This window comes from Brachyhypopomus gauderio, chromosome 3 (assembly GCF_052324685.1).
Source record: "Brachyhypopomus gauderio isolate BG-103 chromosome 3, BGAUD_0.2, whole genome shotgun sequence".
In the NCBI taxonomy this organism is placed as follows: Eukaryota; Metazoa; Chordata; class Actinopteri; order Gymnotiformes; family Hypopomidae; genus Brachyhypopomus; species Brachyhypopomus gauderio.
In genome coordinates this window covers 18,458,711-18,475,417 of record NC_135213.1, presented here as the reverse complement: position 1 = coordinate 18,475,417, position 16,707 = coordinate 18,458,711, and the positions used below count along the sequence as shown (strand labels likewise).

Genomic DNA, 16,707 nt, shown 5'->3' with positions numbered 1-16,707 from the left:
GAATGAACTGTTTTGAGAATTTCAATTCTGATCTGAGAAATGAACCAAACCGACTGAGAAAAACTGTAACACCAAGATTTTTAACTGGTAATAGGTGTGATTGGGAGTCCATCAAGTACAGAGTACAGAGTACATTCCTCCAGTCCCACAAGGGTCAGCTCTAGGGCTCCTGCTTTATTTGTTATATATTTATAGTTATATAGACATTTTGTGTAAACACTGTGCTAGTTTTCACTGATATGCTGATGACACTCAGTTAAATGTCTCAGCTAAACCAGAGGACAAATCTCAGTTTACAGTAATATTGGTGAGTAATGTGCAAAGGACACCAGATACTGGATGTTGAGAAACGTTGCTTAATCCTGACAAAATGGAGGTGGTTCTATTAGGTCCACAGGCACTCAGGAGTATGTGCTCCAAGAATATTATTAACCTCTGATGGATGAACTTTAACAGTTAACAATCTTGGTGTTATAACAGAATGCCATGGTCTCTTGTGAAGCTCATGTACTGTAGATAATATATCTCCAGGACTGCCTTTATCCACCTCAGGAACATGCTGCCTTTCCAGGATGTAGAAAAGCTTGTCAATGCATTTACCACTTCCATACTGCACTGCTGTAATGCTGTACTATCTGGCTATACTACTAGGTGCTTAAACAAGCTTCAGCCAGAATTCAGCAGCCAGAGTTCCCAGCAGAACTGGAAATTTGATCACATTACCCCTGTCTTAGCTACATTACATTGGCTCCCAGTCAAATTTCATATTGATTATAAAATACTTCTAATCACCTACAAAGCACTGAACTGTCCTGCATTACAGTACCATTGTGAACTCTGTGCACTATGACCCACCATGTCTACTTAGATCAAAAGGTGCAGGCTCTTTATTAGAAAAAGGAAAACTACCGCAGGGGGCAGAGCGTTTTCCTAGATAGATAGATAGATAGATAGATAGATAGATAGACAGACAGACAGACAGACAGACAGACAGACAGACAGATAGACAGACAGATAGATAGATAGATAGATAGATAGATAGATAGATAGATAGATAGATAGATAGATAGATAGATAGATAGATAGATAGATAGATAGATAGATAGATAGATAGATCCGGAAGGAAATTTAGCAATGAAGCTCCCCTGCTATGAATGAATGTTGAATGTTCGATTTATATAGTGCCTTTCAGAATACCCAAGGCGCTTTAAAGTCACAGCAATGAAGCTCCCCTGCTATGAATGAATGTTGAATGTTCGATTTATATAGTGCCTTTCAGAATACCCAAGGCGCTTTAAAGTCACAGACTACCAATCACACACACACCGGCGAGAAGCGGCAGCCAATTGCACACAGCGTACTCTCTACCGCAGGGATGTCAAAGTATACACCGAGGGCCAAAAAACCAAATTTGCTACAAGCCGAGGGCCGGACTGGTTCAATGTTTATTAAAACATATTGAAATGATTGCACATAGCCTATTGAACCAAGACCTAACACAGTGTATATTATTTAATGCTTAAATGAATAAAGCAATATTTTCTTATGGATCTGTCAGTAATTTCAAGTGAAAACATTTTTCAACAAGCAAACAGATAAAAACAAACTTCCTTCAAAGAAAACATGTCCTGTACATTAAATGAATAAAGTAATAAAGGTTTGAAAAGTGCTGCAATTTAGGCTAAAGTACTTGAAAATGCTTGAAATTGTAACGACTTCGTTTCACAACAAATAGCTATCTGACTGAACAGTTCTCCTGTATTACGTTAACAAATACGAGCCTCTTGTAATTCCAGGATGAAACATGAGAGAACATGAAGACGTTAAGATTGGGCGTTTTGAAAATAAACAACCATTAAATAATGTGAATAAAAAAGCGAATTATTTTGAATTATTTCGAATATATGTATAAATATTTAACTTAATTAAGTTTAACTGGTGCACGCAAATTCGAGAGGTGCACGACCTTGCGAATCGACAGCGTGCGACGCCCTCGCGCACGGGCGGAGCCACTGCGATTATGTCATTTTCGCCGTGCAGACCCTCACCGCTTGTGTGCGCTGCAGTGACTTTGCGGGCTACCGTTGCATTGTGGGGAATGTAGTGTTTGTGCGTGCAAAACATCGTCGGGCGGCTGTGGCCTGTGGGTTCTAATAATAATTAAATATCATCCAGGGGGCCATAGATAATCAATTATATATGTGCTCTACCGGGATCCACAGCCCCCTGGGGGACTGAATGGGGTGCAGGAAGGGGAGAGAGGACAGACCCTAGTGACAGAGCACCATCCACCACTGGGCATACAAGCACGCACACACACACACACACACACACACACACACACACACACTCAGACACTACTTTTTATTGAACAGAGAAAAACAGACACACACTCAGAGAGAATTTGTCAGGGACTGACAATTTACCTAACCTCCATGTTTTTGAACTGTGGGAGGAAACCGGAGATCCCGGAGGAAACCCACGCAGACACAGGGAGAACATGGAAACTCCACTCAGATAGGGACTTGAACCCAAGACCCCAGTGCTGAGAGGCAAACGTGCTAACCACCAAGCCACTGTGTTGCCCAAATAATGGAATATGGAATAACCTCTCTGTCAATGTTCTAGAATTGGACATAGTCTCATATTTAAGGCTATGCTGAAAACCCACTTACATAGTCAGGCATCTGATTAAATACTTCCCTTCATAGGTGCAGATCTGGGGGTTCATGGGCATTGAGAGTGATGGTAAAGGTGTAGATCTGGTGGGTTCATGGTCATTGAGAGTGATGGTAAAGGTGTAGATCTGGTGGGTTCATAGTCATTGAGAGTGATGGTAAAGGTGTAGGTCTGGGGGGTTCATGGTCATTGAGAGTGATGGTAAAGGTGTAGATCTGGTGGGTTCATGGTCATTGAGAGTGATGGTAAAGGTGTAGATCTGGGGGTTCATGGGCATTGAGAGTGATGGTAAAGGTGTAGATCCGGTGGGTTCATGGTCATTGAGAGTGATGGTAAAGGTGTAGATCTGGTGGGTTCATGGTCATTGAGAGTGATGGTAAAGGTGTAGATCTGGTGGGTTCATGGTCATTGAGAGTGATGGTAAAGGTGTAGATCTGGGGGTTCATGGGCATTGAGAGTGATGGTAAAGGTGTAGATCTGGGGGGTTCATGGTCATTGAGAGTCATGGTAAAGGTGTAGATCTGGGGGGTTCATGGTCATTGAGAGTCATGGTAAAGGTGTAGATCTGGGGGGTTCATGGGCATTATGGTAAACTGGGATTTTATGATGATGTCACTTCACCTCTTTTTGTCAAAAGTTTGTTGATGGAAAGCAGCGGAGTGATGATGCCCCAGGGAGCCCTCATGTCTGTGCTACCTTCTGACTCCGCCCTTACAGCTGTGCTACCTTCTGACTCCGCCCTTACAGCTGTGCTACCTTCAAGCTCCGCCCTTACAGCTGTGCTTCCTTCTGACCATCCTTACAGCTGTGCTACCTTCAGGCTCCGCCCTTACAGCTGTGTTACCTTCTGGGTAGTCATGGTCTGGTGGTAGGAAACTGGTCTTGTGACTGGAGGGTCATGGGTTTGATTCCCAGGCCTGAGGCCATGACTGAGGTTCTCTTGAGCAAGGCACCTAACCCCAACTGGTCCCCGGATGCCGGGCTAGGGCTGCCCACCGCTCTGGGCATGTGTGATCAACAGCCCCCTAGTAATCATCTAGTGTGTGTGTGTGTGTTCTAACTGCACAGATGGGTTAAAAGCAGAGGACAAATTCGATTGGGGATGAAAAAAAAAATCACAATTGACAAAATAAGGCACATTTACATTACAGCTGTGTTACCTTCTAGCTCCACCCTTACAGCTGTACAATCTTATGACTCCACTCTTTAGCCGAGTCCATACTTGTACACTATAGTCCATAATTTTCATTTCTCTGTACTTAGAGATGTCTAATAATATCTAACTCCTGATGTCATGCTGCTACAAAGTCTCAACCTGCCCCTCCCACCACCCACCCTCCCATTGATGTCTTTTCACATTTACACACACCTTCCTAACGCATGCACACAGGCACTCAGACACTGACACACACACACACACACACACACACACACACACACACACACACCTGCCTAAAGATCAAGAACGTGGTGCTTCACTAACCCCTTCTCGTTTTCATAAGGTCAAACAGGGTGAATATTTATGTTCTTCAGGACGTCAGAGCAGTTTAAATGTCTGCACACATTGGCTGTGAAACTGTGCTCAGATCACAACAAAGACATGAAGGCTAGAAAAGCTTGCAGTGACACTGTAGCCAGTGCCACACTGTAACGTGGTTATCTGAACAGATAAAGATCGGCCACTTTACATTGTCTGAGAACGAGAGTGTTCAGCCTCAGGCATGTGAAGTTCAGTTCCATAGCTCTGAGAAGGCCACACAACTCATGGAAATATCACAACAGTTCTTAAAAAAATAATAGCTACTCTTGATTTTGTTTCAAGTAGCAAAGAACTTGTCTCTGTACCAGTGTGTGTGTGAACATGCTCAATGAGGTCACTGAAGTTTGTTAAGTTTGTTGTATTTGTCACAATGTGGGGGGGGGGGGGCCTGCCAGTCGCCCCCGTCTACAGCGGCAGCTGTCCTGTTTTGGTCATGTGATGTTCGTCCCTCAGGTGGGCGGGACCTGTGATCCATCTCACCTGAGGGTCGTTTGTTCGTCTATATATGTTTTGTCTTTGTACCAGTTGACTGCTGGTTATTGTTTCCTTAATCTGGAACTATGTCACGGGTTTTTGGTTTGCGCACTTTCAATTAAACCATCCTCTTTCCCTGAGACTTGGCGTGATCGCTTCCTTTTTAGTTGCTCACCCTGCCCGTCACAGTATTAAGTTGTGGGCATGTCTCCCTGTCATACTTTGGCTTTGTTTCTATGTTTACATAATGAGAGCGAGAGAAAGAAAGGTGCTGTATATCTGTAGTGGGCGTGTACGCCCATGCATCTCTGATCTGAACAGCATGAGTGGGCATTTAAATAAGCCTTAATTGGAGTGCCTCGTTACAGAGGTGTGTTAATGGAGTCATGCCTCTGTCTCACCTGGCAAGTGTGTACACGAGGTTAATGGGCCAGCTGTCCCGGGCAGACCTGTCGTTGGAGCCACTGCTGAGCTGCTCACTGGATGGAGCGCGCGTAGCATCTGAGTCTGCCGTGATGGTCAGCACCGACCCGGACACGCTGGGCATCTCCCCGTGTGCCAGCGGGGCGAAGCTCAGCTCCACGATCTGCCGTGCGCTCTGGTACAGCTGACCTTTCACCTTTGGGGTCAACGTCGGGAGGTCGAAGGTCAGTGCCGTCTGGGTGCTGGAGGTCAGGAGGTCGAGGCTGTCCAGGCTGTTGTAGGAGGTGCCCTTGGCTCGGTGGGACTCCATGATGCTTTCAAAATGGCGGCTGAAGGTGTCCAGGTTGTCACCCGAGTGACGACGTGGCCCTCTCACCAGAACAGGAGACTTCAGAGCAGGATGACACTTATAGACACAGTCACTGGGTCTAGAAACAAAAGGAGGAAGGAAGGAACGAAGGAAAGAAAAAGAAAGAAAAAGGTCTATGTTTTTGTAAGCATACAGATTCCAGTGTTTGTGTGTGTCTGTGTGTGTCATCTGGCATCCAGTGGTCAGTAGGTGCAAAGACGGCCACTCGATCTGAGAACATCAGGGAGGAAATGTGCATTTGGAGAGTAAAATGGAAGTGTGCTTAATTTGGGGAACAACTAAAGAACATCTTAGGGGTTGCCATTGGTAAGGTTACGCATTTGCATATTTACAACTTTACCTCTTCAGCAGCATGCTGAATAACTCCTCCTCCTCTCCTTCCTGGTTGGCCAACTGTCTCCTCATGTCACCTTGTATCCTTACACTCGCCCAGCTGGCCACATCTTCATCCTGCTCCTCTTCCTCCTCTGCTCCATCTTCCTCCTCATCTTCCTCCTCCCCGTCTGTCCTCTCATACATTCCACCCAGTGGGCTGCTTCCAGTACCAGAGGTTCCCATAACGCTGCGGTTACTCCCGAACGCAGAGTCCGAGTCGTCCCGGTCTGCCAGGAGAACTTCGTCAATGTCCGTCTCCCTGTAACACCGCAGTGGAACAGCATCCAGGTCTGTTTCCGAGTACTTTAGAGTCCGACGAATTATGCCCGTTTTGGGGGAGGTCCCTGAAGCTGCAGGGGGAGGAGTTACAAGCTCCACCTCCACATGCTGTACATCATGACTGGCTCGGAGTGCAAGCTCTTCCAATGGCAGTGAAGAGGGTGGAGTTGGAGTGGAGTGGCCACTAGGGGGTGCTGTGGATGGATCTAGCATATCTAGGTGAAAGAAAGAAATCATTTAAAAGACTTCCAAGGACTACCTCATCTGAAAAACAGCACGGATTTGTTAAATTGGAATAATACTTCAGCACAGATAAAGTAAAGCAGATAGTTAACTTATGCCCAATGCTTTGTGAATGCTGCTAAGTGTGTGTAGAAAAATTGATTTACACTGTTTCTGCATTAATTAAAAATATTATCAAATGGAATCTTTGCACATCCCAACATGTTCATCATGTCGCCATGATTGTGTTGGAGAGACAGCTGAATATTTATGTGATCACTTGGAGCTGTGAGGTCATACACATGATTAAAGCCTAATGATCTGAAGTGAGCTTAGGTGGGGTGAGCTTAGGTGGGGTGAGCTTAGGGGAGTGATGAACACAGAGGAAGGAGATGCACAGATCACTCACTCTTCACTCGCGCTGTTATGGAGGTCTCAGCCGAGGTGCCAAATAGAAACTCCCACTTGGCACGAGCAATCTTCTGAGAATGCAGAGATGGCCCCAGTACCATAGAGCCACCATCAGACTGTAGCACACACACACACACACACACACACACACACACACACACACACACACACACACACACACACACACACACACACACACACACACACACACAAACACACACACACACACACACACTTATGCAATCTACCCTGATTTCTATTTTTCTCCCACAGAGTAACACAGGCCTCCATGTAACCAGGTTCTTCTATCTTCCTATCTCTCTCTCTCTCTCTCTCTCTCTCTCTCTCTCTCTCTCTCTCACACACACACACACACACACACACACACACACACACACACACACACACACACTTCATAAGCACACGTAATAATCAGCGGCGTGCACACACAGCAAGCAGACACACATTCTGCATGCCCCCTGCCTCAAATCACATGCAACCTCAAATTACTATTTAATACAGCATTAATAAGTGGCTTCTGTGTTGCGGGCCAGATGTAGCCACACACACGTCTTGTGGTTCGGCACTCGGACTGAGCTGAGGTAGCTGATACATTGTGAGGTTTTCCTAATAAAGCTTTAGCCCTTTCTTCAGAACACTGAGAAGGGCCAGACTCCTATATACCTGCTCCTGTAGTGAAACTGGGTGAATGTCAGAGTTCCTGTCATTTAGCTGATAGGCTCAAATTAGAGACCCCTTCACAACACCCCCTGTAGGGGCATGTAGGCAGCCCCGCCCTGCAGGGCACTGCTGCAGTAGCAGGGAGCAGTGTGGGTCACTTCCACTCTCAGACAGAAACACCTCCCCCAGTAACAGAGACTAGGATTTTATTTTATTTTTACTTTATGTATATGCTTGAACTTCACTTTCTGTAAGTGTAAGACACTACAGGTAATGTACAGTTGAGTAATATTAAAGCTTTATAACATTTGTGGGCACAGTCAGAATTAAACACACACAGTACTTGAAATACATGGTTGCCACAGTCTCACCTGTATACCTGAGCTGGGGTGTTCTGTCTGGTTGCCATGGCAGGACTCAGGTGACAGGCACTCTCTGTCCCCCAGACTCCCCGTGACCCCGCTGGAACTAGGGGACGACCCTGGCGCTCCATTCTGCTCCCCGTCGACTCTCTCCCCGCCCTCCTCCAGCACCACGGGGCCCAGGAGAAGCGCCTCCCTGCGCCTCCACTCCGCCCGCCTCTGCTCTCCACTCCAAACCGCCCTGAACTCGCCGCTCTCCCTGGTCTGCGCCTGCTCCCTGTTCTCCTCGTGCTGGAGGTGTTTGCAAACTGCCGTGCGGAAGTCGTGCTCTCCTCTCCTGACAACGGCCTCCTCGTCTCCCAGCGGCTCCTCTCCGTCTCCCTCGTGCTCGCGGTCATCTCCCGCTCTCTGCGCTGGGGTGAACACCTCCACCTCCGACACACTGTGCTCTCGCCACGTCTGCATGGAGGTCCAGCTGATCGGCGCTTCCTCCATGCACTGTCCAATGAGGAGCCTGCGGGCGATCTCCACGCTGTCAGAGGCAGGCTCCTCCCCCATCTCCCCACAGGTGTTTGGGAACAGGTCCCAGGCCTCTTCAGGAGACCAGCCCTCACCGGTGTACTGCGGAGGTCTCCGCCGGTGCAGCGTGGGGCTGTCTGTGCTTGAAAAGTTGCCCTGCAGTAAGCGAGGGTCCCGCAGAGGGGACCCCACGTCCCCTCTGGACAGCCATGGATGCATCAGTTGGGAGGGGAGAGCTGGGCAGTCACACGTTACGCCTATCATGCAGCGGAGGGGATTGGTCAGCTTGTTTGATGCTGCTGAGCTCTGATTGGCTGTGGGCTCTGTGGCCTGTGAATGAGCACCATTTACTGGTGGGAGTTCGGGATGTAATCTGTCTACCGGGATGTTCATGTTCATAGCTGGGCTCTGACGGTGAGAGAGGCAGCGTCCAGATTCTCCCACGTCTCCAAATGCATTGTGGGAAGGGGATTTTCTGACCTCGTCGAAAATGACCGACACCTTGGTGGCCTCCACTGCGAGCTTGCGTGCTACGTCTGGACTGTTCAGTGCTATGTTTGGACTGTTCAGTGCTGAGGGTGGACTGGTACCACTGAGTTGGTTAAGACCTTCGGTGGGCATGTTGGCGAGCACAAAACCGCCCTGTTCACCTGAGAGAGGACTGATATTCAACTCACCCGTGTTGTTAATACCGTAGCTGGACATTCCTTGCTGGTTTAGCTGCTGAAGGTTCAGGCCTCTCTGAAGCCTAGGACTGGAATTTTGCTGGGAGGCGATATCGGAGTGACCTTTGAGGGAGGAGAGGCGTTCTGAAGCTGGGCTCCCGGGCAAGATGGATGTTACCCCTGATCTGTCTGTATCTTGGCCTTGTGGACCTGCCCAGGACTGACATCGCTGGTTTTGTCTTCCCCCGGAATTCTGGTCTGACCTGTGGACGAATTTAGACCGTAGCTGGGGAGAGCCAAAGTCTTCCAGGGCCCTCTGGGTGGCGGCTCGGCCCACGGACTCCACAGTGGCCGGGTTGAGAGCGGGCGAGCCCGCCTGCTGGTGGAATGGACTGTTATTGCTGCCCAAGCTTGGGGACCCAGACAATGTCAGATCGCTGAACCTCTTACGTGGCTGGTCGCCGTCCTCTCTCAGAATGCCCATAGGGTGGTGAGGGCTCTCTACTTTCTTGATATTTGCCTTCTCGATGTAGCTGAACGTGACTACAGATGTGTGACCGAGCTCTGAGGGTAAGGAGCAGCCCCGGGGCTGCCGACATCCTCGGCAGGGGGTCCCTGGGCCGGACGTGAGCACTGAAGGTGAGGAAGGCTGAAAGTGTTTCGCACACTTGCTGGCCATGCTGTGACTCAGAGCGGCACACACGTGGTGATCCAGCTCCTCTGGAGGAAGGCCACATATGAGCTCCTTTTGTGGGGACTGGAGGGGGCAGTGTGCAGTCTGTAGCTGGAAGCTGACGGAAGTTTTGGGCATAGGAGTGGAGGCGGGGCAGTTGTGCATGGGACTAGGTGATGAGCTGAGATCTGACGCAGCTGCCTGTGCCAGTTTGCTTAAAGCCTCGACAGGCCCATCTTCTTTGTCCACCGTATCGCCAGAACTACACTTCCCATCATGCTCTGGGGCAGATCGCACCTCCACATAGAGATGAAGTACTTTTCCAGAGTGAGACATCTCTTCACTCCATCGCAGGAGGCACCTAGAGACAGATGTGTTGCTCTCTGTTCCCTAGTTTTTCTTCTCTCAGACGCAGAGATGTCTGACTGTGCATCTTTATTTTTAGATCTTCAAGTCCAAGTCCTTCACAGTCTCCAGCCACTGTCTAAGAGAGAGAGAGAGAGAGAGAGAGAGAGAGAGAGAGAGAGAGAGAGAGAGAGAGAGAGAGAGAGAGAGAGAGAGAGAGAGAGAGAGAGAGAGAACAATGTGAGATCATTAAGTTTCCTCTACATGGTAGCGGAGTACACTGAGCATGCAGAACCAGGCTGAATGAGCAATACTCAGAATAACTCCCATAGCTAAAAATAGAGCTGAGGCTGTGATTCCTTGTATTGTCATGGGATATGGACAATACTGAAACAATATTTATTGGATTAGTAATAATGCATTTGGCTGCATGAGGACTATTGGAGTATGGGCTTTAAAGTTCCTGAACGATAAAGCATTACCAAATGAACAGAAAATACAGCAACACACACACACACACACACACACACACACACCGATTTATTTCATGTAATAAACCTAATTAACTTACACAAGAAATATCTGAATGTTCTTATTAATAGTGTTTTAATATACTCTATACATAATACTGCAACATTTTTCCCTGAAGAGAGCTCCTTTGTAAGCAGAGGAATGTGTGTTTATTGGGTAATAGGCAAGTCACTTTTGTCTTATAGACTGCGGACTGATGTAGAATTATGTACACACTGCTCTTTGTGGATTTTAGTAGCATTGAGAAAGCACAACTCAAGGCTATTCCTCAGTTCACAGCTAGGGGGGGGTAAATGCACTGTAGGGCCACTTCTTTACAGTCAAGACACCTGCCACACTCCCACAAATATAAGACCATTTTAATATAACAGTTATAATATTAATTGGTTGTAATTAAATCTTGACTGGGAACATGGTTGAGATTTCAAGTACTTAACTAGACAGGCAATGTAGTTACAGTTTAGCTCAGTCACCATCTTCCCCTGTAGACCAGTCTCTATAGACACCACACACAGAGCTCACTCCCCTCTTCACACACACACACACACACACACACACACACACACACACACACACACACACACACACACACACACACTCACTCACTCACTCACTCACTCACTCACTCACTCACTCACACACAATAACTCCAAACAGTAGTGCTGTAAAACAGAGCAATATAAAGGCACTCTGTGACATATGTGATGGTACCTCACTTCTGTGTTCTTGTCCTGATACACGGGCTGATCACATTTAGTATGGTGAAGCAAAGGAAATCTTATTTTTTATTTATGGGCATATCTTTATTTATAGACATATATTTTTTTCTACTATACATTATAATACATAATGTTTATTTATGCCTCCAATAAGCCAGCATAATTATTCATTAGTAGTAGTAATAACTAGAAGCGCAATGTCTTATAAAGCAAATTAATTAATATGACTTTCATAAAGTGGTTTTATGAAGAATAAATGTTTTATAAAATCCACCCGTCCATCCATCCATCCATCCACCCCCCCCCTCTCTCTCTCATATTTATATATATATATATATATATATATATATATATATATATATATATATAAACCCAATATAAACCTATATATTGCTTGGCTTGTGTTAGCATTTATCCAGCCGGATGTTTTGATGAAAGTTCAGGAAGGAATGGGAGAAATGAGACATTCTGAACACTAGTTTCATTTTATATGGGTGATTCCTTCCTCTCTGATTAGTCAGAGAAATGGTTTAGTTTGTAATCTCACCATAACAGAGGATGGATTTTTAAACCTCAATTTGAATCTTTGGTTTTACGTATCGGGGCATAAATGTCATGTAGCCTGACCCTAGGAACTCCAACTCCCAGAATCCCTCAGTCAGACTTACCAGATTCTCCTCCCCTCATTGCTAACTTCACCTGTGGCTCATTGGCATGTTCTCTATTTATTCTTTGTGAAGTATGGTCAAACCTCAGGAAGCATACTGAGCGTTGTCTAGACTGCACTCTACATTCTGGTGACCTGGTTTTCTGTATATGTTTTGTGCCTTTGAATTGCCCTTCTGATTCTTTTATGCTTGTTTATGGATTCATACAGTTTTTGACCTGGACTCTTTTTTTCACTACAATTTTCCTCAGTGTTTTGTCATCTTGTCTGGTTTTGACCTTTCTTCTGTTTGACCGTGATTAAACCCTTACCCTTTGTCTGCAAGCGTCTGACTCATTCTGATATGTCGCGTATGACTAAAAATCAATCAAGAAAAAACCTCAATGAACACCACCACACAGATTTCACCGTTTTATTTATTCAGCAAAAGTAAGACTAAATGAATCCACAGCTTGCAAAACACCTTTAGCAGCAATAACTTGAAATAATAATTTTCGTTATGAAGTCTCTCACATAGTTCTGGAGGATTTCTCTACAGTGTCGCTTCAGTTCAATTAGGTTAGTGGGCATTCGTTTATGCACAGCTCTCTCAAGGTCCCACCACAGTGTTAGTTGGGTTGAAGTCTGGACTTCAACTGGGCCGTTGCAGCCTTGATTGTCTTTTTCAGACGTTCTGTTGCTGTCATTTTTCTGCTGGATGATTCAATTTTGAGCTTGAGCTGACAGGCAAATTCAAGTTTGAATCTAGAAAACTTTGGTATACAGAGGAGTTTATGGTGGAGTCAGTGACTGCAGGGTTCCTGGTTCCTGTGGCTGACCATCCCAAATCATCAGTCTTTCACCATCAGCTGGTATGAGGTGTTTGTGCCGATATGCTCTGTTTGGTTTTCGAGAAAAATGCCACTGGAAACTCTGGACAAACATTTCCTCTTTGGTCCCGTCTGTCCAAAGGTCACAGTTCCTGTAGCACTGTGGTGAATTCACTTTGCAAACTTAAGCCATGCTGCCATGTTCTTCTTCGAAAGAAGCCTTCTCCTGGCAACCCTTCCAAACACGCCATACGTGTTCAGACTTTTTGTAATTGTGCTGTCATGAACCTGTAGAGTCTAAGATGTAGTTCATGGGTTTCCCTGTGCACCGCATGCTAGGACATGCTCTCCTGGGAACACTTGTGAAGAAACCTTTGCACTGTACAATGATACTTTCATTTGTTTGGAAATGCCATTACTACCATGAAGCATCAGCTTCTCTAAGACCATAACTGATGTCTTTCCTCCTTAGCATGGTGTTAACAAACTCTTGAATGCCACAAACCAGCAAACTGACCAAACATCTGCTCTAGTAGAAGTGGTCATGCTGATGCTCAAGTAATCGAGGGCATTTGTTTAGCAACACCCTGCTACTCCCACTCATAATCCCTATGGAGACAGTAAGGGTGCACTTAATTTGTCACACACTTCTGCATTTTGGCCTAGTTTTTGTTGACACAGTACAATTTGTCATGGGGTGTTGCTCATATGAGATTGTGTTTACATAATAAGACCTGATGGGACCAGGTGACCCTCTGTTAATTCAAAGAGGGTCTACTTTGCTTTTCACATGACTGTAATGTAATGGTCATACAAAGGTGGTCTCTGACCCAGTGCCTCTTACCCGGCGCCCCTGGGGAATTCTCCTATACCTGGTGCCCCTGGGGCATTCTCCTACACCTGGCGCCCCTGGGGCGTTCTCCTACACCCGGCGCACCTGGGGTATTCTCCTACACCTGGTACCCCTGGAGCATTCTCCTACACCTGGCGCCCCTGGGGCATTCTCCTACACCTGGCGCCCCTGGGGCATTCTCCTACATCTGGTGCCCCTGGGGCATTCTCATACACCTTGTGTCCCTGGGGTATTCTCCTGCACCCGGCGCCCCTGGGGCATTCTCCTACACCCAGTGCCAGCCCTTGAACTTCAGCACTAAATGCTAGATGAGTCATCTTCACACACCCTCACCCTCTCACGCTCCTGCTGTGCCACCTGTCAGCACTTGTCCCAGCTGGTGTCAGACAGCACAGGGCACAGTGAAGAGTCATTTAAAAGTAAGTGTACAAGGTCTTACAGAGAACAGGAATGGGGTATCAGTGCTACACATTCACACAGAACAGCATCCTATGGACAATGGCATACAACTTCAAGTATTGATCACTGGGGTAGATAACCTACACAATGCATTTCTAATGTAGCACAGAAATCGCATTCAGTAGAATCTGAGAACTGCTAGGTTTCAGGATAAGAAAACCTATTCATGGCTGATTATTTTTGAAATTATAGTATCTCAGAAGAGCAGCTTCAGTTGTAGGTCACCATGACAAAGGATGTACTGACATACCACCCCCCCCCCCCCCCCCCGCCAAACACACACACACACACACACCTGACTTAAAGGTCATGGAGGGAAGATTGATACATACTGTGAGTGTTTCAGTCGGATCCATCAGCGCCTCCCAGCTGCCTGAATCCTGGGTGTAGTGGAGATATGGGGTTAATGAAGCTAGCGTCAAACAGTTCGTTGCTAATTTTAGCTCTGTGGCCAGTGAATCGAGCCAGACGAGAACACTAATATTAGCCTGTAGCTTTACTGTACGTGACAGTGACTAGCAACTAGCTGCCTCATCTGCTGACTATGTTAAAATGCTTTATTAAACTGATTTTATGAAGTAACTTCTTTCAAGACAAATGAATGTTGCTGAAACCTGACCCCCATTTTGTCTTTCCCGTCTCTCCTTCTGCAACTCAAACTCCCTTCAGAAGGAGAGCTTCCCTCTGCAGACAAAGACCAGTGTCTCTGAACCCCCAACACATACCCCCACCCCGACCCATCTAGCATCATTTAACCTCCACCAAGAGATGACAACTACACCATCCAGTTGTCTGGGTAACTGAAATTAATTACTTCCTACATAGCCGTTCATAAGACCCGATTATTAGGATGCATTACACATCCAAACAGGTTACAGCACTCTCAGAGTTGTAGGTTTGTGGCTATGCATATTGTATTTCCCGCAGTGATAGAGGAGACCGAACTTATTTTCACATTTGATATGAACAGGGTCTGGTATAGAGGTGCATGGACACCAGGTTTCACAGTGTGATCCATGGGTAAAGAGCTGGACAGCATCTTTGATGGTACTGGTTGTATGTATTACTAGACATTCCTTGGGGGACGATGACAGAGCTAAGAACTGTTGTCATAGAGACAGGCCTTATGTGGCAGAACAGTGTTCTGAATGCAACAGTTATGGACTAAATCCTGCTATCCCCATACACACGCACACACACAAACACACACACAGTCTTTTGCTAATTTTTAATCTCGTCTTCAGACTAAACTGTCAGCCTTATAGCAACAAACATTCACCCAAGAGCAAATGTACTGTTTCGAAAGTGTTTGTTGAGAGTGTTCGACTGACAGAAACACCTGTGCTTGAGGGGAACAAGTGGCTAACCTGTAAAACCCCTTTACCACATCACCTGTATGTACTGATATACACTCACATGCCACTTTATTAGGTACACATTGCTAGTACCGGGTTGGACCCCCTTTTGCCTTGAGAACTGCCTTAATCCTTCGTGGCATAGATTCAACAAGGTACTGGAAACATTCCTCAGAGAGTCTGGTCCATATTGACATGATAGCATCATGCAGTTGGTGCAGATTTTTCGACTGCACATCCATGATGCTTTATTGGATTGAGATCTGGTGACTGTGGAGGCCATTCGAGTACAGTGAACTCGTTGTTGTGTTCAAGAACCCAGTCTAAGGTGATTCATACTTTATGACATGGCATGTTATCCTGCTGGATGTAGCCATCAGAAGATGGGTACACTGTGGTCATAAAGGGATTGACATGGTCAGCAACAATATTCAGGTAGGCTCTGACGTTGACACAATGCTCAATTGGTACTAATGAGCACAAAGTGTGCCAGGAAAATATCTCCCACACCATTGCACCACCACCAGCAGCCTGAACCATTGATAAGAAGCAGAGTTGTAGAGTTGAATGTCCGAATGTCGCAGCAGAAATCGAGACTCATCAGACCAGGCAATGTTTTTCCAATCTTCGATTGTCCAATTTTGGTGATCCTGTGTGAATTATAGCCTCAGGTTCCTGTTCTTAGTTGAGAGGAGCAACACCTGGTGTGGTCTTCTGCTGCTGTAGACCATCCACCTCAAGGTGTGACGTGTTGTGTGTTGTGCTCTTCTGCATGTCTTGGTTTGTATTAACTGCTTATTTGAGTTACTGTTGCCATTCTATCTCGACCCAGTCTGTCCATTCTCTGACCTCTGGCATCAACAAGGCATTCACAGAACTGCTGCTCACTGGATATTCTCTCTTTTTCAGACCATTCTCTGTAAGCCATAGAGATGGTTGTGTGTGAAAATCCCAGTAGATCAGCAGTTTCTGAAATACTCACACCAGCCCGTCTGGCACCATCAACCATGCCACGTTCAAAGTCACTTAAATCACCTTTCTTCCCCATTCCGATGCTTGGTTGGAACTGCAGCAGATCGTCTTGGCCATGTGGACATGCCTAAACGCATTGAATTGCTGCCATGTAATTGGCTGATTTGTGTTAATGAGCAGTTGGACAGGTGTCCGGTGATTGTTTGTACTGTACACTAGTTACATGTTTAGTAGTTACTTTTGCATCTTCAGTTTCACTTCAGTGGTTGCAATTATAGTAGTTTATCAGTGATTATTTTTTGTACCTCCAGGTTATTAGGATGT

At 46.2% G+C, this 16,707-nt stretch overlaps 1 protein-coding gene across 3 annotated transcripts in view; it reads right to left on the bottom strand.

Annotated features, from left to right (window-relative positions):
• The window catches only part of LOC143510531 (PH and SEC7 domain-containing protein 1), a 56,166-nt gene that overhangs the window by 33,390 nt on the left and 6,069 nt on the right, over positions 1–16,707 (bottom strand). Inside the window, exons 2-6 of one of the 3 annotated variants that reach the window (XM_076999978.1) lie at positions 14,389–14,436; positions 7,826–10,157; positions 6,772–6,889; positions 5,827–6,355; positions 5,095–5,544 (exon numbers count right to left, since the gene is read on the bottom strand). In XM_076999978.1, coding sequence (XP_076856093.1) covers positions 5,095–5,544; positions 5,827–6,355; positions 6,772–6,889; positions 7,826–10,009 — 3,281 coding nt within the window. In that variant the 5' untranslated portion in view covers positions 10,010–10,157; positions 14,389–14,436. The remainder of the gene's footprint in view (positions 1–5,094; positions 5,545–5,826; positions 6,356–6,771; positions 6,890–7,825; positions 10,158–14,388; positions 14,437–16,707) is intronic. The other 2 variants (XM_076999977.1, XM_076999979.1) reach the window with 2 other exon arrangements.